This window comes from Drosophila miranda (genome assembly GCF_003369915.1).
Source record: "Drosophila miranda strain MSH22 chromosome Y unlocalized genomic scaffold, D.miranda_PacBio2.1 Contig_Y1_pilon, whole genome shotgun sequence".
Taxonomy (NCBI): domain Eukaryota; kingdom Metazoa; phylum Arthropoda; class Insecta; order Diptera; family Drosophilidae; genus Drosophila; species Drosophila miranda.
The window spans coordinates 25,167,830-25,193,650 of NW_022881603.1; the positions used below are offsets into that span (position 1 = coordinate 25,167,830).

Here is a 25,821-nt window from a genome sequence, read left to right on the forward strand (position 1 = left end):
GAAATGCGGCTTTTGATGAAAGGCTTCCGCTGCGTATGATCGGTGTTGCATTACTTGGGGGTGGCTGAGAATAGGGCCTCTAGTGCGGCTGGATTCTAGTGCGGCATCTATTGTTTTATGTTCAACTTCCAGTTTAGGGTGTTTGTTTACATTGCCTGCAATCGGCTACGCGTGGTCCATTTCGAGCGTGAGATTGTTTATGAGGGTTCGAAGCTGAGGGTGTCGTATTGTTTATAGTATTGTGGGTGCAGGGTAATAGACATAGACAAGGGTATGCGGAGCATGGACTATAGATATGTCACTCCCCCATTGTTAGATTTAAGCCTGTCCTCAGGCGATTATCCTTGGATATAGTTCAGGTGCGTCTAAAACTGTGCCTGCTGGGGATTCCTCGTCTTCGTCTAAGGATGTTTCTATGTGCGGGTCGGTTTTAGGCTTATTGCTTTTACTTAGATTAAACAATTTGTAGCTTAATCCTATTATGATTATGACAAATAGTAGTATTAAGCTTACATGTAATACATTATTTATTCGCGTATTTTCTATTACGATTTCTTTGGTTTGCAAATAAGACAGTGGTTTAATTTTTGTTACGTTATTGTTGATGTATATGCTTTGTGCAAATTCTGGTATGGAGTTGGATATTAAGAATTCATTTAACTGTACACTGCAATTATGTATTTTTATTAATGCGTTACCTTCTACTTTTATTTCTTGGTTTAGGCAATCTTGGTTTAATATGGTTTTTGGTAATTTCCATGTTAACAATATATTGGGTTCTATGAAACTTATTTGAAAGTTTTGGTGTGCTTTGGTGTATGGACATTTTGTTTCTACTTGTTTGACTATTCCTGAAATACATTCGTCATTTATTTTTTGTTTTGATTTTTTTTCATATACCTTGTTTTCTAGAACGTAATAATTGTTTTGCGTTAGGTCAGTGAAGATGTTATTATCTTCATATGGATATTGGACAATTTTAAGTATAGGAATATTTCTGATCTCTCGTGGGATGTTGGAAATTATTAGTATTTCGTTAGTGTCTGATTTCAACCAGGTAGATGTTTTGATATTTAATAATTTCTCTGAATCGATGTGTTTCAGGTAATCCTGCCTCAATAATTTTGGATTAAAGATCCCTAATCTTGTTAGCTGCATGCCTAATTCAATATCCGCTATGTACTCAGTAAAATGTTGAAGGTTAAATATTAATATTTCTAGTTGCTTATTTCTATCATTATCCTTGTTTAATTTATTGACAACTTCTATGCCAGAATTTACTGCTTGAATTACTAAGTTTAATTCGTTAGCTTGAACACTGTGGCTAGCCAGATTGTCTATTTTCCCTTCTAATTCGACTTTATCATCTTGATCTAACGTATCAAATAGATATTTATATATTGTGCCTACTGCATTTATAAGGCCTCTTTTGTTTCTTTTGGCTATTTTTATGCCGTTGAATTCACGTTGCATTTTCTCGACTAAATATTGAACTTGGATTTCGTTATTAAATTGGGTTGCCTGTTCTATTAAACTCTGATATGTTTCATCTGTTCTTGTTATATTAATTGTTAGATAATGGTATTCATAATTAATGGGTATGTTAATGGTATTTGTTTTGAATATGAGATATCCATTCCTTGAGTTTATGGGATCTATCTCTGTATTCTGTCCGGTAGACTGTAGGACGGTGAACATTAGTAAGATTATAATCTTAATCATGTTGTAGCTCCGGATTCCCAGTACTCTCTTCGGGTACTCTGCAATTATCGTATTTACTTTTATTAGATTTTTTCTTTCTCTTGAGTTTCGTTTTATATTGGGTGATTTTCCTCCCTCTATTTTTCTCTTCAAAGTGCTTTTCGTCTACCTGCCTAATTTCCCCTGTTCTTTTGAACGGGTTGGTTGTTTTTTTTTTAACTAGGGGTGCATTCTTGTAGCGTGTGTCTACTTCAAAGTCGATTCTATCGTTATTCAAATGATTGATCTTCCTAACTTTATTCAGTTGGGTGTTATAATCTGGTAGTCCGGCGTACAGGAAGATATCAGCTGGGGATCTTTTTGTAGTATTATGAACCGTTTTATGGTTATAAGTGTATAGAATTAACTCGAATTTTGTGAGCTTGTTTTCTATGTTATCCTCGCTTGAAATGATTCTTAATTTTTCATTGATCGTTTTATGTAGCCGTTCTACATCAGAAACTCCGTTTTTACTGGTAGTGATTTCGATTTTCACATTTTCTGCATTCAACCATGCTTGCAATGCTGCGCACATAAAGTCTGAATCTTTGTCGGCTTTAATTCCCTGTGGCTTGCCCATTTCGTTAAAGGCTTTTATGATGGCTCTCTTGGTTTCTAACCAGTCACGACTCTTAACTTCTACAAGGGTAGCGAATTTAGAATATACATCAATGCATGATAGGAATGGTTGATTGCCTACCAAATAGAAATCCATGACATACTTTTCTCTGATATTTTGTATTTCAGGGGTGATTTCGAAGGTTAGATTGGTGTTACGATGCTCTGTTTTAGCAACGTTGCAAGTAGGACATTCATTGATAATATTTTGGATTAACTTTTGATAATCGGGGTAGTATAATTTTCCTTTAAACCAATTAGTGGTCTTTTCGATACCTGGGTGAAGTAGCTCTTTATGATTCTTCAATATTTGTTCTTTGAATTCGGAGTAGTTCGGAATATTTATGAGTTTGGTACTGGATTTAATCAGTTTAGTGAAGTGATTTGGACTGATTATCTCCAGGAATGCCCTTTGGAACAGTGGAAGTAGAACAGTCTACTTCGTTATGGAAATATAGTGCACTCTTTTTGGTACACACATAATCCTTTACTATATCTTTTGTTAATGATTATGTCATTTCGGTATATGTGATTTTTATCAGTATCTTGTGGAAATAGTGGGATGTTTCTACCTTATCCTCATTACCTTTAATCAGTTCTATTTGCCTATTATAGTAATTGATTGGTCTCTCTGTAAGTGGAATATAATTTGTATTATCTTCTTGCGCGCTATGGACCGTTGCACAATCACTATTAATGGTTTCCCCGAGTAGGTTTTCGTTCATCTTTACTCTTGATAGCGCATCGGCTACATGGTTCTCCTTTCCTGGTAAATATTTTATTTTGAAGTCAAATTCATTTAATTTGATCTTCCATCGTTGTAGCTTCATATTTGGTTCCTTGAGGTTATTCAACCAAATCAAGGGTTTGTGATCACTTAATATCTCAAACGTTCTACCAAACAGGTATGATCTGAAATACTTAGTTGCCCAAACTATAGCTAGTAATTCCTTTTCTATTGCTGAATAATTGATTTCATGTTCGTTTAAGGTTCTACTTGCATAGCAGATTGGTTTTGTGGTCTTGCGACAACACTGCTCATAATGCAATGTTACTTGCATCGGTTGTTACCGTGAACATTCTGTTGAAATCTGGGAATGCGAGGATGGGGTCTGAGGTGATAAGTACTTTCAATTTTTCGAAGGCCTCGACGTATTTTTCCTCTGTTGGGTCTATGACTGCTCGTTTCTTTAATTTGAGTGTCATAGGTTTTGCTTTATTAGCGAAGTTGGGAATGAATTTCCTATAGAATCCACATAAACCTATGAATGATTTTATTTTTGTGGTTGTATTGGGTATTGGGAAGTTTATTATGGCAGATATTTTCTTTGGATTAGGAACTATGCCGTTAGTTGTTACTACATGGCCTAGGAATTCCGTTTCTTTTTTCATGAATTCACATTTATCCATTTGTAGCTTTAAGTTGGCGTCTCTCAACTTTCCAAATACTCTCCTTAGTGACAACAGGTGTTCTTCCAATGAAGTGGAAAATATAATGATGTCGTCTAAGTATACGAGGCAATCTTTGAAGATTAACTCTTCTAGCAGATTGTTCATACATCTTTGGAAGGTAGCGGGGGCAGTGGTTAGCCCATAGGGCATACGAGTGAACTCGTAATGACCATGCTTCGTGGAGAAAGCTGTTTTTGGGATTGAGCTAGGTTCCATAGGAATTTGATGGAATCCCTTAGCTAAATCGATTGTTGTGAAATATTGGCACCTACCTAGTTCATCTAGTATTTCGTCCATTCTGGGTGTAGGAAATTTATCCTTGATTGTCACCTCGTTTAGACTTCTATAATCTACTACCATACGATATTTCTGCTTTTCTGAAGCATCTATTTTCTTTGGTATCATAGCAATGGGTGCACAATAGGGAGAATTCGACTTACGAATGATTCCCTGTCTAATCATATCTTTGATTTGTTGAGTCACTTCTTGATCGTGTATTTGAGCATATTTATATGGTCTACGATATACAGGATCTTCGTGATGGGTTTTAATTTCGTGCTTTATAGTACTAGTGAAGGTCAAAATGTCACCTTCTTTATACTGCACGTCCTTAAATTCATAGAGAACTTTCTTTAGTTTCTCCTTTTCTTCGTCATTTAAATGTTCCAACCTTAGCTGGTTGCATTCCCTTAATTCATTCTCTAATGCGGAAGCGAAGTATTGCTCTCCTTCAGGAGATGGGTCAAGGCACTTGGGGGTAGTTATATCTTCCTTTGAAGATGGCTTATCACCTTTGTGTGCTGTCTTGCCGTCGGCAATTGCTTCTCCACTTTGGATGATTGGGTATGACCTTTCTCCTAACGTTACCGTTTCATTTCGGTAATCGATGACGGCTTTGCTGGCCATCAAATATTCTCTGCCTAAGAGTATGTCATAATTTTCAGAAAAATTAAGAATATAAAATTTTCGTTTTGTCGGACAGTTTTTGGTTGCATTACGTGTAATGCTCTGAGTCAGACGGACGGGTCCATTGATGGTATGGACGGTGAGGTTGTCGCTATCGACTTTGGAATCTGTATAGTTTTCTTTTATTATATTTATTGACGATCCCGAGTCCGCGATACCTCTTAATTTTTTATTATTTACGATTATTTCTATATATGGTCTTCCTCGATTTCTTCTGAGGCACTCTGCTGAAAATTTACATTCATTTTCATTTGTCCGCTTTGGCTTTCCCTAGATCGTTTGACTGGCTGATTTGGTGCACTGCTACCTGCCTGAGTCTGATTGATTTGATAGTTAGTGGGATTCTGTACTCTGCCCTGGTTTAAGGAATTTCTAAATTCGTTAAATAATCCTTTATTATTTACGGCAATATTTCCTGAATAATTCCGATTCGATCCATGATTATTTCTGGAAGTACTTGGGTTTTGATTGTTATAATCGTTACTACTATAGCGAAGGTAATAAGTTCCAAAATTCCTACGATTGCCGGATGTCTTCTGTTGGGTACAATTCGGAGATGTACTCAATCCTGCTTATGAACGAGCTTAGGCGTTCTTGGCATCCGTCGTATGGTGGAATTTGCCTGATTGACTTCAAGGCTTGGTTCAGGTGTATTTCTGTTAGCGACATGTTGATTTCTTTTTATTTATTTATTTTTTTCTAATATTAATTGAGTTTCAATCGTGTGTAGATTCTTTGGCGGATCTCTTTAGTATTAGCGTTACTTTTTCTCTGATCACTGTAGGTTACTACGCACTGAAACTGCCACTACGCCAATTGATCGTCTTAAAAAAAGGATTCACTTTTAACTGAGATCCTACCGACTGCGCCAGTTAAATATGCGACACTTCAGTTTAAGTTTTAAAAAAGGTTTTATTCTTTCACTTAAACTTAGCGTACATTGGTTAGTTATTTCCCCGACGATGACTGAGGTCTGATGTCTTGAACGGAATTAACTTTGGTTGAATTCTCCGACCGTGTCGCGATTGACGTTTGTCTTGAACAGAACTGAGTTGGCTTCTTAGATGTAGACTATTTATATAATGATGCTCGGTTTGGGATTCGGATTTGGATTCGGAGGCGTTGGCTTCGACTTCGGCTTCGGAGATGGAGTACGTGACTCGATCGATATGTGGGAAAGGCGGCTTTTGATGAAAGGCTTCCGCTGCGTATGATCGGTGTTGCATTACTTGGGGGTGGCTGAGAATAGGGCCTCTGATTGGTCAGCTAGTAATTGATCTCTGAAGAGTGGCGTGATTCTGGTGCGGCTGGATTCTAGTGCGGCTGGATTCTAGTGCGGCATCTATTGTTTTATGTTCAATTTCCAGTTTAGGGTGTTTGTTTACATTGCCTGCAATCGGCTACGCGTGGTCCATTTCGAGCGTGAGATTGTTTATGAGGGTTCGAAGCTGAGGGTGTCGTATTGTTTATAGTATTGTAAGTGCAGGGTAATAGACATAGACAAGGGTATGCGGAGCATGGACTATAGATATGTCACTATATATATTTAAGTATTTTTTTGATCGGATAAGAAGACGTAAGACGTAAGTAACGTGAGAGAGACGATGGTGGTGGTGGTGTGGTGGTGGGTACATCAAGTTGCTCAATAAACGATAATGGAAAAGAAGAAGGTAAAAACAAGAAGAGGAATCAAAGGGAAGAGCATTAACTTTTATTTACATGTGTCATGTCAATGTCAAGGCAATAGGTGTACGAACATGGTCGAAACACCCTGGCGGCATGCTAACCTGGACTCAGCGGAAACTCTGGCGGCTCTGGATTATCCGTATCCGGACTGGATCGCCCCTGGCTACTACTGCCACAACAACTACTCACTGGAGACGATCTATGTGTTGGTGTTAAATTAAATCCGTTGTTTATATTTAATTGACTCGATGTAGAACGTTTGCTATATATTTGATCGGCAAGAGAATTGAAGAAAGAGCGATAACTAGAGAGCGGTGTGGTCGATGCTTGATGCCAAAATGTCATTGCTTTGGATTGCTGTTGTTGTTCTTGGTGTAGTTGTTGGTGTTGCTGTTGGTGTTGGTGGATATGTTGTTTTTCGCGTTGGTGTGCACTGTGTCATTCAAGTGTTGGGTGATTTCAGTGTTGTTTTGTGCGTATGGTGTTTTCGTGATCGGGATCGTGATTCATGTTTGTGGCAATGGGATAACCGATGATGAGAAGTGATTTAATAAAGAAATACATTATTATTGCATTGGATTCTGTTCTTCCACTTAATCAATTCAAACATTTATGGGATTTTCTGTTCCGTTTTCTGTTTCGTGTACGAGTAGAGTATATATATGAAAGCAGGCAAAGCGGATGCTCTGTGCGAGACTGTACTTATGGATCTGTGTTGTGTAACGTGTGTTTTTACAGCGTGTCTGTGTGTTGTGTGTGAGTGTGTGGACAGGACATGTGTTCAGTGTTCAGTGTTCAGTGTTCAGGCATAAGGTGTAAGGGGTAGTCAGTAGACTGGGGGCATGACGTGGAGTAGCGTAGCGGGATGACTGCGGGTGACTGTCATATTTACTGATTGTCTTTTGGGTGCTTGCTTTGCGATTTCAATGGCAACGGTCTACAATAGTTAAGGCGGTGATTAGATACCTGCTCTTTTTAGAGTTACGCTGGGGCTTATTGAACCACCAGTCGAAAGTTTCAGATAGATCGGAGGATCTGGCGCTGTTTGGACTTTTGGGGTCACCATCCGTGGTGTTCCCCCGTCCGCATCCATATCGGACGAGTCGCACGACTTCTGGGTCGGCGACTGAAGCGGGGATGAGGATGAAAGATCTCGCTTCTGCTGATACTGTTGATTCTGATTGATTGATTGATTCAATTGACTCACGTGGCTGCCGCTGCGGAAGCTGAGCTTGTTATGGTTTATGCTGCAAGTGTTGTTATTCAGCTTCTTGCTGTTAGATCGCGACATGCTGTGCACCGAGCTGCTAGTGGTGGGCGCCGACGTGGAGAAGTAGGCCGAGGAGCACAGGGTCGAGGCGGAGCTGTTCTTGGCGGGTGCGGAGGCGGCAGCTGCAGCGGGAGGGTGCCCCCCATGCGCATGCGCAGCGGCAGCGGCCGCACTTGTGCTGGCGCCTTCGACAGAGCTACCACCACCCAGGTTGCTGCCCGTGGCAATGGCCGCCATTGTGGAGAGGGCAATGCGTGTGGCACTCAGCATGGAGGAGGCTGTGTGGGAGTAGCACTCGTCGGCCATCAGCGTGCTGGCCGTGGCACTGGTGCTGGGCGGGGCGAACACTTTGGGGCGACCACCAGGCCAAAGATTGCAAAGACGAACCAAGTTGCATTCTTTGCAAGCGCCACCGGGTGAAGGACCCGAAGCACCAAACGACGAGTTCGAGGTGCCCGCAGTACCAAAAGGCGATGCAGCAAATGAAGGATAGATGAAAATCCAACTAAACCTCAACCACTGCGAGATGGCACAGCAGCTGCTGGACCAGACCATAAGGGAGCACCGTATTGATGTAGCAGTCATAAGCGAGCAATACCGGAATCGCAACTCGGGAGAGTGGATTGCTGACTCGAGCAAGAAGGCAGCGATATGGAGCTGTGCGAGCCCCACACAGCAACTACTGCAAACATACGTCGGAGACGGATTCGCCAGAGCCCGGATAAATGGAGTGCACATATATAGCTGCTACCTGCCCCCGAGCCTCAGCCTACAGCAGGCGACGCAGGCACTGGAAAGGATTGCTGAAGATGCGCGGGAGAACCCCCCTACGCTCATAGCCGGCGATTTCAACGCTTGGGCGACGGAGTGGGGATGCCCGAGAACGAACCCAAGGGGACAGGCGCTCTTAGAATGCTTTGCGACGTTGGATGCCGTACTGCTGAACACAGGCACACAGCAGACGTTCGGCAGAGCTGGAACGGGGTCTATAATAGACCTTACGTTCGTGAGCAGCAGCCTCAGCCGCAGGACAACGTGGGAAGTTAGTGGCTTATACACCGGGAGTGACCACCAAGCCCTCATATGTGAAATCCAGGAAACGGGCGCACCTAACCCGTTCATTGGTAAGCAGATCGGTTATAAGACCGAAACGCTAGAGCCGGATATGGTCCGGGCCATGTTTGACGGCTGACGAGAGAGCAAGCCAACTGGCTATACATACGCTGGAAGCATGTGATGCCTCCATGCTAAGGAAAAGAAGAAGCCTGAACAACCGCAGGCCAACGTATTGGTGGAACGCTGCAATAGGTAGCGCCAGGCAGGAGTGCCAGCGGAAAAGACGACTATACCAGCGTTCGAGAGGTTCCCCGGAATTCGAGAGGCTCCAAGGAGAATATAAGGAAAGCAGACGCTGCTTGAAGAAGCAGATCAATGATGCCAAGCGCAAATGCTTCGAAAAGCTCTGCGATGACGCAGATGCGAACCCTTGGGGCTACGCATACAGGCTGGTAATGAAGAGACTGCGAGTGTTCAGTCCCCCGCCGCCAATGTGTGCAGATCTGCTGGTTAACATAGTAGAAACCCTATTTCCAGAGAAAGTGGCAGCCCAGAGGGTGATGGATAGAATACCGCCACCTGAAATAGAAGCCACCACGGGAGCAGAAGTCCTCGAAGCTCTACAACGGATCAAGAACGGCAAAGCACCAGGACCTGATGGGGTCCCAAATGCCGTTCTCCGCACGGCTATTGAGACCAATCCACAAATGTACGTGGATTTATTCAATGCGTGCATGTCCGAAGGGACCTTCCCCAGACCATGGAAGCGACAGCGGCTAGTCCTCTTACCCAAGGGGAACAAGCCGACCGAGGAGCCATCATCCTATAGACCACTCTGCATGCTCGACACAGTGGGTAAGATCCTCGAGCGCATAATCCACACCAGGCTGGAGAAGGCAGTAACGCGTCAGCTCTCACCGAGACAGCACGGGTTTCGCAAAGGCAGGTCCACGGTGGACGCAATCGGCGAGGTATGTGAGATAGCAAAGCGAGCTATCGATGGCACCCGATGGATGTACGGGACCAAAGATTATTGCATAGTGGCAACACTCGATGTCCAAAATCCATTCAACTCTGCCAATTGGGATCACATACTAGAAGAATTGAGAAACTTTCAAATACCGCCGTATCTGCAGAATATCATCGCGGACTACCTAAGAGACCGAGTGCTCATATATGAGACGGATAAAGGGACACGTGAGCACCAAATCACTGGAGGAGTTCCCCAAGGATCGGTCCTCGGCCCGCTGCTGTGGAACATCATGTATGATGGAATCCTCAAGATGGATATGCCAATGGGCGCCACGGTGATAGGCTTTGCCGACGACATAGCAATAGTCGTAGTGGCAAAACAGAAAGAAGCGGCGGAAGAAATCTGCAACGACGCGGTAGAGAGAGCCAGAACATGGCTATCAGGGAGGGATCTCTCATTAGCCACCCACAAAACGGAGGCGGTGCTCATAAGCAGCAGGAAAGTAGTGGAGACGGCCACGATCCGAGTAGGAGACTGCACTATTAGCTCCAGTCCAAGCCTGAAGTACCTGGGGGTCATGATTGACCACAGACTCAGCTTCAAGCATCACATGGCGTATGCAAGCAGCAAAGCAGGAAAGACGGCAGTGGCCCTATCCCGCATCATGGCCAACACCGGAGGCCCGAAACAGCCAAGGCGAAAGCTACTAGCGAGCGTAGTTGGCTCAACGCTAATGTACGCTGCACCAATATGGGTTGATGCAATGAAGCATAAAACATATGCCCGAGAATGCAACGCAGTCCAGAGGCTGTGTGCCCTGAGGGTGTGTTGCGCATTCAGAACGGTATCCCAAGACGCCGCACTTGTGGTAGCAGGAACGATTCCCATCCATCTGCTGGCAAGAGAAGCCGCAGGAATCAGGGCACAGCGAACCCTGGGGACTACGGACCAGGACACCAGAGGTGCCTTAAGGCAGCGCACAATCCTGCAATGGCAAGATTCGTGGGATAACAGCAGCAAAGGGCTATGGACCCATGGGCTAATCCCAGACCTGAAGAGTTGGCTGAACCGTAGCCATGGACAAGTGGAGTATCACCTGACACAACTGCTGACAGGACACGGTTGCTTTAAAGCCTACCTGCATAGGTTTAAGCACGAGGACGACCCCTTCTGCGTGGTCTGCGCAGGGGTCATCGAAGACGCAGAGCACTGCTTCTTCGAATGTCCAAGATTTCGGCAAGAACGAGAGGATCTAAGCAACAAGCTTGGAAGAATGCCAGCGGTGTCAAACCTGGCAGAATGCCTGCTGGAGTCGGAAGGAAACTGGGCCTCGATTAGATTCATGGCCGTAACTATGGCAAACAAACTGCGTCGCGAAGAAAGAGCACGCAATGCAAGGAGATAAAGGATAAAGGAGATTATTAAGAGAAGAGCCCTACGGGCATCTCCCCCGGCGAAGTAATATCTCGCGACAGTACCGCCGGGATCCGGGATAGGTCTGGTTGGTTTTAGAGCGGTTAGAGTCCCTCACTTCGGCTTCGGCTGAGTCGGCATGAAGCTTTCCTGTAGTCACACAACAAAAAAAAAAAAAAAAAAAAAAAAAAAAAAAAACAAAAAACACTCACACACAGGCACCCTTCCACCCACATATGAACAGGATCGCAAATGAAAATGGAACACAGCACAAATGAACGCCTTTCCTGTGTAGGCGAATCGATGCGGATGAAGAGACGACACACAGAATACAGCATACACGACACAAACCGGCCACGCTCGCCGACATACATCCATACATACATACATACAAGACGATACTGTTACAACATTCTATATATTCGTATAAGGGGTATTCGTATATGTACAGTACAAAGGATGACCTTACACAACTTTTATACGCACGCACTTACATTGGTAAATACAAACAGTATGTTTATACATATATTTCTATAGATACGATACGATACGATAGATAACGAGGGGGAACGTTGTGAGTTGCTGCGGACACCGCAACTCTACAGTTATACCCGATACTAAGTCAGTATGGCTCTCCTCCGGCAGACGCCGCTAATATTAAACGACACGACAAAGAGTGCGTGCGAGAGAGACAGAAAATCAGTCTGAGCGTGACGTCGGGCGCTGCGTAGCCAGTGAAAATTGATTTGTTCCTTTTGGCTATAAAAATTATCTGATCTGATCGAGATTCAGCAATCTGATAGATATGGTCATTATCTATGATTCTGCGTTTTTAGTTTTCTCGAATCTGCAATATTGTGGATGCAACAGATTTACGTCCTTTGTGGGGGCGGAAGGGGGTGGGGCGAAATTCTGAGATATACGTTTTATAGTGAGATCTAACAGGAGTGCGGATACTAAATTTGGTTACTCTAGCGTTAATAGTCTCTGAGATTTGTGGATGCCCCAGATTTTCGTCCTTTGCGGGAGCGGAAGGGGGTGTGGCGAAATTTGGACACGAAACGGTCAAGGTCCGATATCACAGGAGTGTGGATACCAAATTTGGTTGCTCTGGCTCTTATAGGTTCTGAGATCCTTGAACTCATATTTTGCAATTGGCAAAACCGACCATGAAACCTGTGTGTTAGAGAGAGACAGAGCGAGTAAAAATTAAATTATTTTCTTGATTCTGGCTAAAATAATTATACGATCTGGTTCAGATTTTGCACTCTAGAAGATATAGTCATCTTCTACGATTCTGTTTTCTCGTATCGTCGAAATTGTGGATGCCACAGATTTTCGCCCTTTGTGGGGGCGGAAGTGGGCGGGGCAAAGTTTTGAAATATTCTTGTAGGAGTGACATATCACAGAAGTCTGGATCCAAAACATCGTTGCTCTCGCTCTTATAGTCTTTGAGCACTAGGCGCTGAAGGGGACGGACAGACGGACGGACGGACAGACAGACAGGGCTCAATCGACTCGGCTATTGATGCTGATCAAGAATATATATACTTTATGGGGTCGGAAATGATTCCTTCTGGACGTTACACACATCCACTTTTACCACAAATCTAATATACCCCATTACTCATTTTGAGTATCGGGTATAAAAACGTAAAAAATAAACTGGGAACGACACTCGCGCATTTGTCCAAAAAAAACCAATAAAACATGTTATAGTCGAATATATGTATGTACGATATAAGTATGTACATAGTATATGCAGAATATGGATATATGTATATCTTTAAACATTACATACACTTCCCTTGATTCGCCTCTGCTTCAACTTTATTTTCGGGTGAATGATTTAAAAACTAATGGGCTTTCCACAAATAATTGTCAATCGCCTTCCACAAATCATAAGAGAATTTACAACAATAGGTACAATATATGTAGTATGTAAAATATACAAGTGTTCACTGTACTCATTCTTTTCTCTTCTCTGGAAAGGAGTGTGTTATGGTGTGGGTAGGGGAGGTGTCCTTGGTGGAGTGTTTCCTTGAGCGTATATTGGTGTGACCAGAGGTTTGGTAGTTTTTTTATTTCTATTGTATTTCTGTATCTGTGTGTGTCTCCCTGATGTGTGTGTGTGTGTGTGATATATAGGTTCATATAAAAATGTACAACAAACGCAACATAAAATAAAATAAACAACAAAGGCTCTTATTCCATTACATTTATAATATTCGTAGTAGGTCTTTAATCTTTCTCTCCGCGAAAGTCCACTTTAATTCCATTGTTGTTTGAGCGGGGAGGCCCTATATCTGGAGCCCGATTTGTGGCGATTATCGGTACATTGGTTTGTGGTGGATGGTTGTGCTCATGAGTTAAACAAAAATCAAACCAAAAACGAGGGGGAACGTTGTGAGTTGCTGCGTACACCGCAACTCTACAGTTATACCCGATACTAAGTCAGTATGGCTCTCCTGCGGCAGACGCCGCTAATATTGAACCACACGACAAAGAGTGCGTGCGAGAGAGACAGAAAATCAGTCTGAGCGTGACGTCGGGCGCTGCGTGGCCACTGCAAATTGATTTCTTGCTTTTGGCTACAAAAATGATCCGATATGATCCAGATTCAGCAATCTGATAGATATAGTCATTATCTATGATTCTGCATTTTTAGTTTTCTCGAATGTGCAATATTGTGGATGCAACAGATTTTCGTTCTTTGTGGGAGCGGAAGGGGGTGGGGCGAAATTCTGAGATATACGTTTTATAGTGAGATCTAACAGAAGTGCGGATACCAAATTTGGTTACTCTAGCCTTAATAGTCTCTGAGATTTGTGGATGCCCCAGATTTTCGTCCTTTGCGGGGGCGGAAGGGGGTGTGGCGAAATTTGGACACGAAACGGTCAAGGTCCGATATCACAGGAGTGTGGATACCAAATTTGGTTGCTCTGGCTCTTATAGGTTCTGAGATCCTTGAACTCATATTTTGCAATTGGCAAATCCGACCATGAAACCTGTGTGTTAGAGAGAGACAGAGCGAGAAAGAATGAAATTGTTTTCTTGATTCTGGCTATAATAATTATACGATCTGGTTGAGATTTTACACTCTAGAACATATAGTCATCCTCTACGATTCTGCATTTTTGGTTTTATCGTATCTTTAAAAATGTGGATGCCACAGATTTTCGTACTTTGTGGGGGCGGAAGTGGGCGGGGCAAAGTTTTGAAATATTTTTGTAGCAGTGACATATCACAGATGTCTGAATCCAAAACATCGTTGCTCTAGCTCTTATAGTCTTTGAGCACTAGGCGCTGAAGGGGACGGACGGACGGACGGACGGACGGACAGGGCTCAATCGACTCGGCTATTGATGCTGATCAAGATTATATATACTTTATGGGGTCGGAAACGATTCCTTCTGGACGTTACACACATCCACTTTTACCACAAATCTAATATACCCCAATACTCATTTTGAGTATCGGGTATAATAATACGAAACACAACGTTAAATCAAAACGAGGGGGAACGTTGTGAGTTGCTGCGGACACCGAAACTCTACAGTTATACCCGATACTTAGTCAGTATGGCTCTCCTCCGGCAGACGCCGCTAATATTAAACGACACGACAAAGAGTGCGTGCGAGAGAGACAGAAAATCAGTCTGAGCGTGACGTCGGGTGCTGCGTAGCCAGTGCAAATTGATTTGTTCCTTTTGGGTATAAAAATGATCCGATCTGATCCAGATTCAGCAGTCTGATAGATATGGTCATTATCTATGATTCTGCGTTTTTAGTTTTCTCGAATCTGCAATATTGTGGATGCAACAGATTTTCGTCCTTTGTGGGGGCGGAAGGGGGTGGGGCGTGAGATCTAACAGAAGTGCGGATACCAAATTTGGTTACTCTAGCCTTAATAGTCTCTGAGATTTGTGGATGCCCCAGATTTTCGTCCTTTGCGGGGGCGGAAGGGGGTGTGGCGAAATTTGGACACGAAACGGTCAAGGTCCGATATCACAGGAGTGTGGATACCAAATTTGGTTGCTCTGGCTCTTATAGGTTCTGAGATCCTTGAACTCATATTTTGCAATTGGCAAAGCCGACCATGAAACCTGTGTGTTAGAGAGAGACAGAGCGAGAAAGAATGAAATTGTTTTCTTGATTCTGGCTATAATAATAATACGATCTGGTTGAGATTTTACACTCTAGAACATATAGTCATCCCCTACGATTCTGCGTTTTTGGTCTATCGTATCTTTAAAAATGTGGATGCCACAGATTTTCGTCCTTTGTGGGGGCGGAAGTGGGCGGGGCGAAGTTTTGAAATATTTTTGTAGCAGTGACATATCACAGAAGTCTGGATCCAAAACATCGTTGCTCTAGCTCTTATAGTCTTTGAGCACAAGGCGCTGAAGGGGACGGACAGACGGACGGACGGACAGACGGACAGACGGACGGACGGACAGACGGACAGACGGACAGACAGACATGGCTCAATCGACTCGGCTATTGATGCTGATCAAGAATATAAGACTTTGATGGGGTCGGAAACGATTCCTTCTGGACGTTACACACATCCACTTTTACCACAAATCTAATATACCCCAATACTCATTTTGAGTATCGGGTATAAAAATCAAAATCAAGAAAAATCCAGAGAAAAAATAATAAAATGTTGAAAAACAAAAAAACAGTATATCATATAGAACGAACTCTAACGAATTAGATAAATAGATATAACCTCAAGGTTTAAGCTGAAATTCGATTAGTTTTTAAATCGTGTCTGTTTTTTCTGTCTCACTTTTCTTTGGGGTTCTTTTCACTTTAATGTTTAAACTACAGAAAACGTAAATTTTATAGGTAGTACATATATGGTAAGATATATGGATATAGTATGTGATTGAAATACATTAGATTTTAGTGTTAGTCAAATTGGAATTCTTAAAACAGGGACATAAGAGATAGACAGATTAAACATTCCATAGTTAGGGAGATCTTTTTTAATTAATATGTCGGAATGTCGCAAGTGGAAAATTGCAGATCTCATTTGTTAGTAGAAAAAGTAGAATTCGGTGGATAAACAATAGATATGGGCAATACATACATACGAGTATGGAACGATTATAGTAGAGTATCAGAGAGCATTCCATTCCGGTTCTACTTCTGCTTAGAAATAACTAAAGAACCAAAACAATATTCGTGACTCGGAGCAGGCATCGCCTAACCACGTTTAACTAAACTAAATGCTAAACTAACCGCTAAACGGCACTAAGCTAGAGACTAGACTAATCTAGACTGAGCTGAATATTTATGTACTATATTTATAGCATTTCCAAGATATACGTATGAAAGCAGGCAAAGCGGATGCTCTGTGCGAGACTGTACTTATGGATCTGTGTTGTGTAACGTGTGTTTTTACAGCGTGTCTGTGTGTTGTGTGTGAGTGTGTGGACAGGACATGTGTTCAGTGTTAAGTGTTCAGTGTTCAGGCATAAGGTGTAAGGGGTAGTCAGTAGACTGGGGTTATGACGTGGAGTAGCGTAGCGGGATGACTGCGGGTGACTGTCATATTTAATGATTGTCTTTTGGGTGCTTGCTTTGCGATTTCAATGGCAACGGTCTACAATAGTTAAGGCGGTGATTAGATACCTGCTCTTTTTAGAGTTACGCTGGGGCTTATTGAACCACCAGTCGAAAGTTTCAGATAGATCGGAGGATCTGGCGCTGTTTGGACTTTTGGGGTCACCATCCGTGGTGTTCCCCCCGTCCGCATCCATATCGGACGAGTCGCACGACTTCTGGGTCGGCGACTGAAGCGGGGATGAGGATGAAAGATCTCGCTTCTGCTGATACTGTTGATTCTGATTGATTGATTGATTCAATTGACTCACGTGGCTGCCGCTGCGGAAGCTGAGCTTGTTATGGTTTATGCTGCAAGTGTTGTTATTCAGCTTCTTGCTGTTAGAGCGCGACATGCTGTGCACCGAGCTGCTAGTGGTGGGCGCCGACGTGGAGAAGTAGGCCGAGGAGCACAGGGTCGAGGCGGAGCTGTTCTTGGCGGGTGCGGAGGCGGCAGCTGCAGCGGGAGGGTGCCCCCATGCGCATGCGCAGCGGCAGCGGCCGCACTTGTGCTGGCGCCTTCGACAGAGCTACCACCACCCAGGTTGCTGCCCGTGGCAATGGCCGCCATTGTGGAGAGGGCAATGCGTGTGGCACTCAGCATGGAGGAGGCTGTGTGGGAGTAGCACTCGTCGGCCATCAGCGTGCTGGCCGTGGCACTGGTGCTGGGCGGGGCGAACACGCCACACTCCTCGCACAGACATCCGCCCGGCTGAGGCGCTATCACAAAGTCAAAGTCCCGCTCGGACTCGTCGTGGGTTGTGGAGAGGTTATTCAAGCTGCCGCCAGATCCAGATCCAGGGGCTGGTGTGGTTATGGTACAGGCGCAAGGAACAGTGCCAGCATTGGCAGCAGCAGTGGGAAGAGTAGGAGTGGAAGGAGCTTGGCTTGGGTCGCGACTTGGAGTGAGTTGATTGGTTGAGGTTGATTTACCCTTGATATCCTGGGGCAGCTGGTGGTGATGTTGGAGATGGTACGTGTTCTGGTGGTGCGTGTGCTGGTGTTTTCGCTGGTGTCGCAGGCTGAGATTCTTGATTCGCTGGTGGTGTCGACAGGGTATGTCGTCGGGCGGACCGGGGCCTGTATCCATCGGTATACACCAGGGTTTCAATTCGGTTCGGTATTCAGATGCAGGTATGTAGGGTTTTGGGATATATTCGTATTGGCCGATTCGTTGGATGGTTATCCGATTTCAGGGTGGTACAGACAATAGTATAACACAATGCATTTAGATTTGGTTTTGAGATTTAGTCTTAGCTAAAAGGGATTGCTCATTGCACTCGGGGATATAGATATGTATATAGTTTATCGTTGGGTTATTCCGGGATCGATTCAGATTTCAGGCACGGGATATTGGGCTCAGGTTTCGGGGATCGAAATAAAATTAAAAGTTAAACTATAGCGTACGTTTAGGGGCTATCCTTATGAGCTGCTTGCACGAGTACGTTCTTTAATCTCAAACTCTACACCCGATATATTCCTTCCTCAACCAAAAGCGAAACAAAAGAACTCTTTGCTTTTTTTTTTGGTAAATATTTTGTAAAAAGAATAAACAAAAATTATACATGAAAAATGTAAAAAAAAAAAACTTCAACTCATGTGGTTGGATGTGAGAGTGGGGGAGGGGGAGTGTGTGTGGGGGTGCAAAACCAATCAAAATTCAATATTAAAATATTCGTCTCATGAACAACAGTGGAAAAAATTTATTCGAAAGAACTCTGTGAGATCAAAACAAGGCAAACGAAAGGTGCATCTAATTTTGTGATATCATTTTTCGTTTTCTTTTCAATTTGTTACAGTGTAAAAGCATATGTTTCGAGTATCTCCCGATGTCCATCTGTGACTGCTCCTGGCCGAATAGCGTTTGCAGTAAGTGTGGGGGTAAAAAAGCGCATGAATACAGACACACTCACACACAGGCCCACTTCCACCCACATATGAACAGGATCGCAAATGAAAATGGAACACAGCACAAATGAACGCCTTTCCTGTGTAGGCGCATCGATGCGGATGAAGAGACGACACACAGGATACAGCATACACGATACAAACCGGCCACGCTCGCCGACATACATCCATACATACATACAAGACGATACTGTTACAACATTCTATATATTCGTATAAGGGGTATTCGTATATGTACAGTACAAAGGATGACCTTACACAACTTTTATACGCACGCACTTACATTGGTAAATACAAACAGTATGTTTATACATATATTTCTATAGATACGATACGATACGATAGATAACGAGGAGGAACGTTGTGAGTTGCTGCGGACACCCCAACTCTACAGTTATACCCGATACTAAGTCAGTATGGCTCTCCTCCGGCAGACGCCGCTAATATTAAACGACACGACAAAGAGTGCGTGCGAGAGAGACAGAAAATCAGTCTGAGCGTGACGTCGGGCGCTGCGTAGCCAGTGCAAATTGATTTGTTCCTTTTGGCTATAAAAATTATCTGATCTGATCGAGATTCAGCAATCTGATAGATATGGTCATTATCTATGATTCTGCGTTTTTAGTTTTCTCTAATCTGCAATATTGTGGATGCAACAGATTTACGTCCTTTGTGGTGGCGGAAGGGGGTGGGGCGAAATTCTGAGATATACGTTTTATAGTGAGATCTAACAGGAGTGCGGATACTAAATTTGGTTACTCTAGCGTTAATAGTCTCTGAGATTTGTGGATGCCCCAGATTTTCGTCCTTTGCGGGGGCGGAAGGGGGTGTGGCGAAATTTGGACACGAAACGGTCAAGGTCCGATATCACAGGAGTGTGGATACCAAATTTGGTTGCTCTGGCTCTTATAGGTTCTGAGATCCTTGAACTCATATTTTGCAATTGGCAAAACCGACCATGAAACCTGTGTGTTAGAGAGAGACAGAGCGAGTAAAAATTAAATTATTTTCTTGATTCTGGCTATAATAATTATACGATCTGGTTCAGATTTTGCACTCTAGAAGATATAGTCATCTTCTACGATTCTGTTTTCTCGTATCGTCGAAATTGTGGATGCCACAGATTTTCGCCCTTTGTGGGGGCGGAAGTGGGCGGGGCAAAGTTTTGAAATATTCTTGTAGGAGTGACATATCACAGAAGTCTGGATCCAAAACATCGTTGCTCTCGCTCTTATAGTCTTTGAGCACTAGGCGCTGAAGGGGACGGACAGACGGACGGACGGACAGACAGACAGGGCTCAATCGACTCGGCTATTGATGCTGATCAAGAATATATATACTTTATGGAATCGGAAACGATTCCTTCTGGACGTTACACACATCCACTTTTACCACAAATCTAATATACCCAAATACTCATTTTGAGTATCGGGTATAAAAACGTAAAAAATAAACTGGGAACGACACTCGCGCATTTGTCCAAAATAAACCAATAAAACATGTTATAGTCGAATATATGTATGTACGATATAAGTATGTATATAGTATATGCAGAATATGGATCTATGTATATCTTTAAACATTACATACACTTCCCTTGATTCGCCTCTGCTTCAACTTAATTTTCGGGTGAATGATTTAAAAACTAATGGGCTTTCCACAAATAATTGTCAATCGCCTTCCACAAATCATAAGAGAATTTACAACAATAGGTACAATATATGTAGTATGTAAAATATACAAGTGTTCACTGTACTCATTCTTTTCTCTTCTCTGGAAAGGAGTGTGTTATGGTGTGGGTAGGGGAGGTGTCCTTGGAGGAGTGTTTCCTTGAGCGTATATTGGTGTGACCAGAGGTTTGGTAGTTTTTTTATTTCTATTGTATTTCTGTATCTGTGTGTGTCTCCCTGATGTGTGTGTGTGTGTGTGATATATAGGTTCATATAAAAATGTACAACAAACGCAACATAAAATAAAATAAACAACAAAGGCTCTTATTCCATTACATTTATAATATTCGTAGTAGGTCTTTAATCTTTCTCTCCGCGAAAGTCCACTTTAATTCCATTGTTGTTTGAGCGGGGAGGCCCTATATCTGGAGCCCGATTTGTGGCGATTATCGGTACATTGGTTTGTGGTGGATGGTTGTGCTCATGAGTTAAACAAAAATCAAACCAAAAATAATACGAAACACAACGTTAAATCAAAACGAGGGGGAACGTTGTAAGTTGCTGCGGACACCGCAACTCTACAGTTATACCCGATACTTAGTCAGTATGGCTCTCCTCCGGCAGACGCCGCTAATATTAAACGACACGACAAAGAGTGCGTGCGAGAGAGACAGAAAATCAGTCTGAGCGTGACGCCGGGCGCTGCGTAGCCAGTTCAAATTGATTTGTTCCTTTTGGGTATAAAAATGATCCGATCTGATCCAGATTCAGCAGTCTGATAGATATGGTCATTATCTATGATTCTGCGTTTTTAATTTTCTCGAATCTGCAATATTGTGGATGCAACAGATTTTCGTCCTTTGTGGGGGCGGAAGGGGGTGGGGCGAAATTCTGAGACATACGTTTTATAGTGAGATCTAACAGAAGTGCGGATACCAAATTTGGTTACTCTAGCCTTAATAGTCTCTGAGATTTGTGTATGCCCCAGATTTTCGTCCTTTGCGGGGGCGGAAGGGGGTGTGGCGAAATTTGGACACGAAACGGTCAAGGTCCGATATCACAGGAGTGTGGATACCAAATTTGGTTGCTCTGGCTCTTATAGGTTCTGAGATCCTTGAACTCATATTTTGCAATTGGCAAAGCCGACCATGAAACCTGTGTGTTAGAGAGAGACAGAGCGAGAAAGAATGAAATTGTTTTCTTGATTCTGGCTATAATAATTATACGATCTGGTTGAGATTTTACACTCTAGAACATATAGTCATCCTCTACGATTCTGCATTTTTGGTTTTATCGTATCTTTAAAAATGTGGATGCCACAGATTTTCGTCCTTTGTGGGGGCGGAAGTGGGCGGGGCGAAGTTTTGAAATATTTTTGTAGCAGTGACATATCACAGAAGTCTGGATCCAAAACATCGTTGCTCTAGCTCTTATAGTCTTTGAGCACTAGGCGCTGAAGGGGACGGACAGACGGACGGACGGACAGACGGACAGACAGACATGGCTCAATCGACTCGGCTATTGATGCTGATCAAGAATATATATACTTTATGGGGTCGGAAACGATTCCTTCTGGACGTTACACACATCCACTTTTACCACAAATCTAATATACCCCAATACTCATTTTGAGTATCGGGTATAAAAATCAAAATCAAGAAAAATCCAGAGAAAAAATAATAAAATGTTGAAAAACAAAAAAACAGAATATCATATAGAACGAACTCTAACGAATTAGATAAATATAGATAATATAAATATAACCTCAAGGTTTAAGCTGAAATTCGATTAGTTTTTAAATCGTGTCTGTTTTTTCTGTCTCACTTTTCTTTGGGGTTCTTTTCACTTTAATGTTTAAACTACAGAAAACGTAAATTTTATAGGTAGTACATATATGGTAAGATATATGGATATAGTATGTGATTGAAATACATTAGATTTTAGTGTTAGTCAAATTGGAATTCTTAAAACAGGGACATAAGAGATAGACAGATTAAACATTCCATAGTTAGGGAGATCTTTTTTAATTAATATGTCGGAATGTCGCAAGTGGAAAATTGCAGATCTCATTTGTTAGTAGAAAAAGTAGAATTCGGTGGATAAACAATAGATATGGGCAATACATACATACGAGTATGGAACGATTATAGTAGAGTATCAGAGAGCATTCCATTCCGGTTCTACTTCTGCTTAGAAAGAACTAAAGAACCAAAACAATATTCGTGACTCGGAGCAGGCATCGCCTAACCACGTTTAACTAAACTAAATGCTAAACGAACCGCTAAACGGCACTAAGCTAGAGACTAGACTAATCTAGACTGAGCTGAATATTTATGTACTATATTTATAGCATTTCCAAGATATACGTAGATAGTTTTTTGTGAAACAAACGACTTACTGTTGTTGGCCAGCAGATTCTCGTGCAGCTTGTCCCGCTGACCCTCCAGCACCTCGCCCAGGTAGACAGCCACCTTGCGGGTGATCTGCTCCACGTACGAGTCCAGCTTTCCCAGATCATCGGACAGGCCGACCAGCTGGTCCAGCGTTCCCACCTACTCATGTAATCATCGGTGTTAGTGTGGTGTTCTCCACAGGGTAAGGGTTAGAACTCACCTTCAGGTCGGGTATATGGAACTTGTAGTTATTGCAGAGGTTGTGCTGCTTGCTGGTCAGGTTGTTCATCGTGTCGAATGTCTGGGCGCAGGTCTTCTCGCCCGGCGCCGAGATAATCCAGTATTCGGACATCATTTTGATGGCTTTATGAATAAAGGAGAAACTAGTGACCTTAGTAAATCGATTGCGGAACGGTAGACCCAAAGGATGTTCAATATTATATAACTTGTATCGATTGCATCACCCCGAAAGGCCAAGGAAATACAAAATTTAAATATTCCTGGCCACAAGGCAGCTCTGTTCTGGCCATTAAAATAAATGCGATGCGATCGACCGTTTAAGTGCAATTTCCCGAATCCACACAAGTGTACGGAACTTCCGGAGGAGACTCGCCGTCTCCACAGGCGAATTCCGCAAAGTCGCCAAACAGACCAGCGGCTGCCAGCCTGTCTACCTGTCTGTCCGAGTCCTTCGATTGTTAGCACAAGCACACACTTGATTTGATCTTAGCACTCCTAGCGTCTCAACAGAATTGTTGGGAACTTTTCCACTTGAAGGCGGTAAAGAATTGTAGTCATTTTTCTTCTGCTTCTTAAGTATTTCGCTTCTTCCCACGACTACATGGCCGTGCGCACTCGTCGAGGGATTGCTGCAAAGTGAATGTTGCCTGGCCGCCACAATGGGCTGCAAGCTGGGAGCCGACTCTAGCCGAGCAGTAGCCGAATGAATCGATGACGAAGCAGGGTACCATGCCCCATGCCGGAGTCAAACCAAAGCGGGTGTTCAATTTGGGTAAGTGTCGCCGACTCCTTTGCTATAGAGTCCTTGCTCCTCCTACTCCTCCTGTGCGACAGGGCGTGTGAGTAATCACACAGCAAACGCCGCGAGATGGATAGAAATCTAACTTTTTCCCAATTCCGGCCTAGGGGCCCACTATCATTACATAACTACGCCGATGGCCTTCAAAGGGAGACACGCAACAAACACGAGAACATGGAATGACAACAGCGTCGCCTCCTCCTCCATTTCCAGCCACAGCTCCGACTCGTAAACATGAATACCTCTCCAGTCAAGGCAGTGCATTGTCCTCAGGCCAAAGAAAAGTAGGAGGAGTGGCGCATATCATCCACAGAAAGAACAACAACGAGCCTGGCAACAAACAACCGGAGAAACGGGAAACGGAAATCGTAACGACACATACATATGCAGGTCTATTTTTAGCGGCGATGTGGGATGGAGGGGGTTAAAGTGAGAGTTATGCTTCCATGCTGTACTGGTGACGTGGATACCACTCGCGCGGCCCCGAACCTAAGCGATGTTGACAGCGCCGAAGGATGGGGCAAGTCAGCTTGTCGCCATCGCGCTGGAGACAGTCTGACTGGCCAACGGCTGGCGCTAATGCAGGGTGAGGGCCAGGGTCCATCAGGACCTGTCTTTGAACCATTGGGGTAGTCCGCACAGACACTACGGGAGGAAATCGCAATGTTCGCGGCTCGATGACGAAGGCAACGGCGATGACTTTTGATGATGGCGCAAATAACCTCGCCCAGTGGGGGAGGCCGCCCAAATTAATTAATAATAATGTGCCCGGCTCCCTTGCTGAGCGCAGAACAGGAAGCGCTAGTGTGGTATGGATAAAAACACGCTGGAATCTAGCAGCTGATCTTGGTCATTCGCCTGCCTTCCCAATCTCTCATCGAATGGGGTTTTCTGTTTCTGTTCTATTGGACGGGGCGCAAATGCTGTTTGACTTTCAGTTTCAAGTTTATATCTGGTCAGCGCAGTCAAGGTCCTTGCGGCACGCAATATAACTATTTATTGTGGGGTCCTTGTGGCAAACAAACATTTCCAAACATATGGATAATATCCATTTGATATTCACATAGAGAGTATATATTTATGGCACAAGCCTGCAGTTTTCTTAGCGGAAATTCATTCAATTAATCAAATGGTACGTGCTTTATTTAAGAATTTAGATTCCCCGAAACTGTTCAAATTATAGCAAGGCGCCAGTTCTTTCTTTAAATTTTGTTTACGCAGAGTAAGAGAGAGAGAACCACTCTCAACTCTCTGACCGGGCGGCGCTCTCTCTCTCTCAACCGTGGTGAGTAAAATTTTGCCGTCAGCTGTTTTGATGACAGTCACATGACAGTTTTTCGATCGATAATTTTCTGCTCACGGGTTTTCAATACAAAACCAAAACATTTCCCACATATTTCTGATTGTTCCGCCCACGCTGAGGCCGCTTGGAAATTTCCAGATATATCCCCATCTATCAGGAAATGTTTGGCCCCCGTAGAACCAGCTAACAACTACGCAAAATGGAGAACAACTTGTGGAGGCCTCATTTTCAGGGTCATTTTGTCATTTCACGACAAATATGTAGAAGCGCAGCAGCCACATCGGAAAAGATTTACTCTCACTTGCACAAATGCCAATATTTCAATTTACGTTTCAGGCAGCAGTCAGCAGGTCTACGCCGATGAAATAACAGAATTTATCATGAGTTCTTCGTTGCAAAAGGTTTTCACACACCCGCGGACGTGGAAAAGCTGTTGCTGCTCACATGAACTTACGTTTTAGTGGTTATTACACTCGGACTGGTAGATGGAGAGACACTAGATGAGTTTTTTGTGCGTTACAAAATTTGGATCTGCTGAAATCAAGCGCAAATTAACCGCCGCCACCCACAAATACGAGTCGTACGTGCAAACGGATCAAGAGTCTGTGGTGAAAACTGGCCGCGAAAAAAGTGAAAATTCACACATACCACATGAGATTCACGTGATGGGTTTCAGTGTTACCAGCGACAGCGAATGAAAAAATACTGAGTGGCAACCAATT

General features: G+C 43.4%; 1 protein-coding gene and 1 long non-coding RNA gene across 2 annotated transcripts in view; both read right to left on the reverse strand.

The window, feature by feature from the left end:
• Nucleotides 1–25,736, reverse strand: part of LOC117185729 (V-type proton ATPase subunit C-like) — a 29,908-nt gene extending 4,172 nt beyond the window's left edge. The window contains exons 1-3 of the mRNA XM_033394516.1: nucleotides 25,554–25,736; nucleotides 22,978–23,120; nucleotides 22,763–22,916 (exon numbers count right to left, since the gene is read on the reverse strand). Of these exons, the coding sequence (XP_033250407.1) occupies nucleotides 22,763–22,916; nucleotides 22,978–23,112 (289 nt within the window). The 5' untranslated portion in view covers nucleotides 23,113–23,120; nucleotides 25,554–25,736. The remainder of the gene's footprint in view (nucleotides 1–22,762; nucleotides 22,917–22,977; nucleotides 23,121–25,553) is intronic.
• LOC117189396 lies at nucleotides 6,466–7,537 on the reverse strand. The gene is made up of 2 exons (XR_004473388.1): nucleotides 7,429–7,537; nucleotides 6,466–6,661 (listed from the first exon to the last, which is right to left on the reverse strand). It is a non-coding gene; the product is annotated as an uncharacterized LOC117189396 (long non-coding RNA).
• Nucleotides 25,737–25,821: the final 85 nt, after the last annotated feature.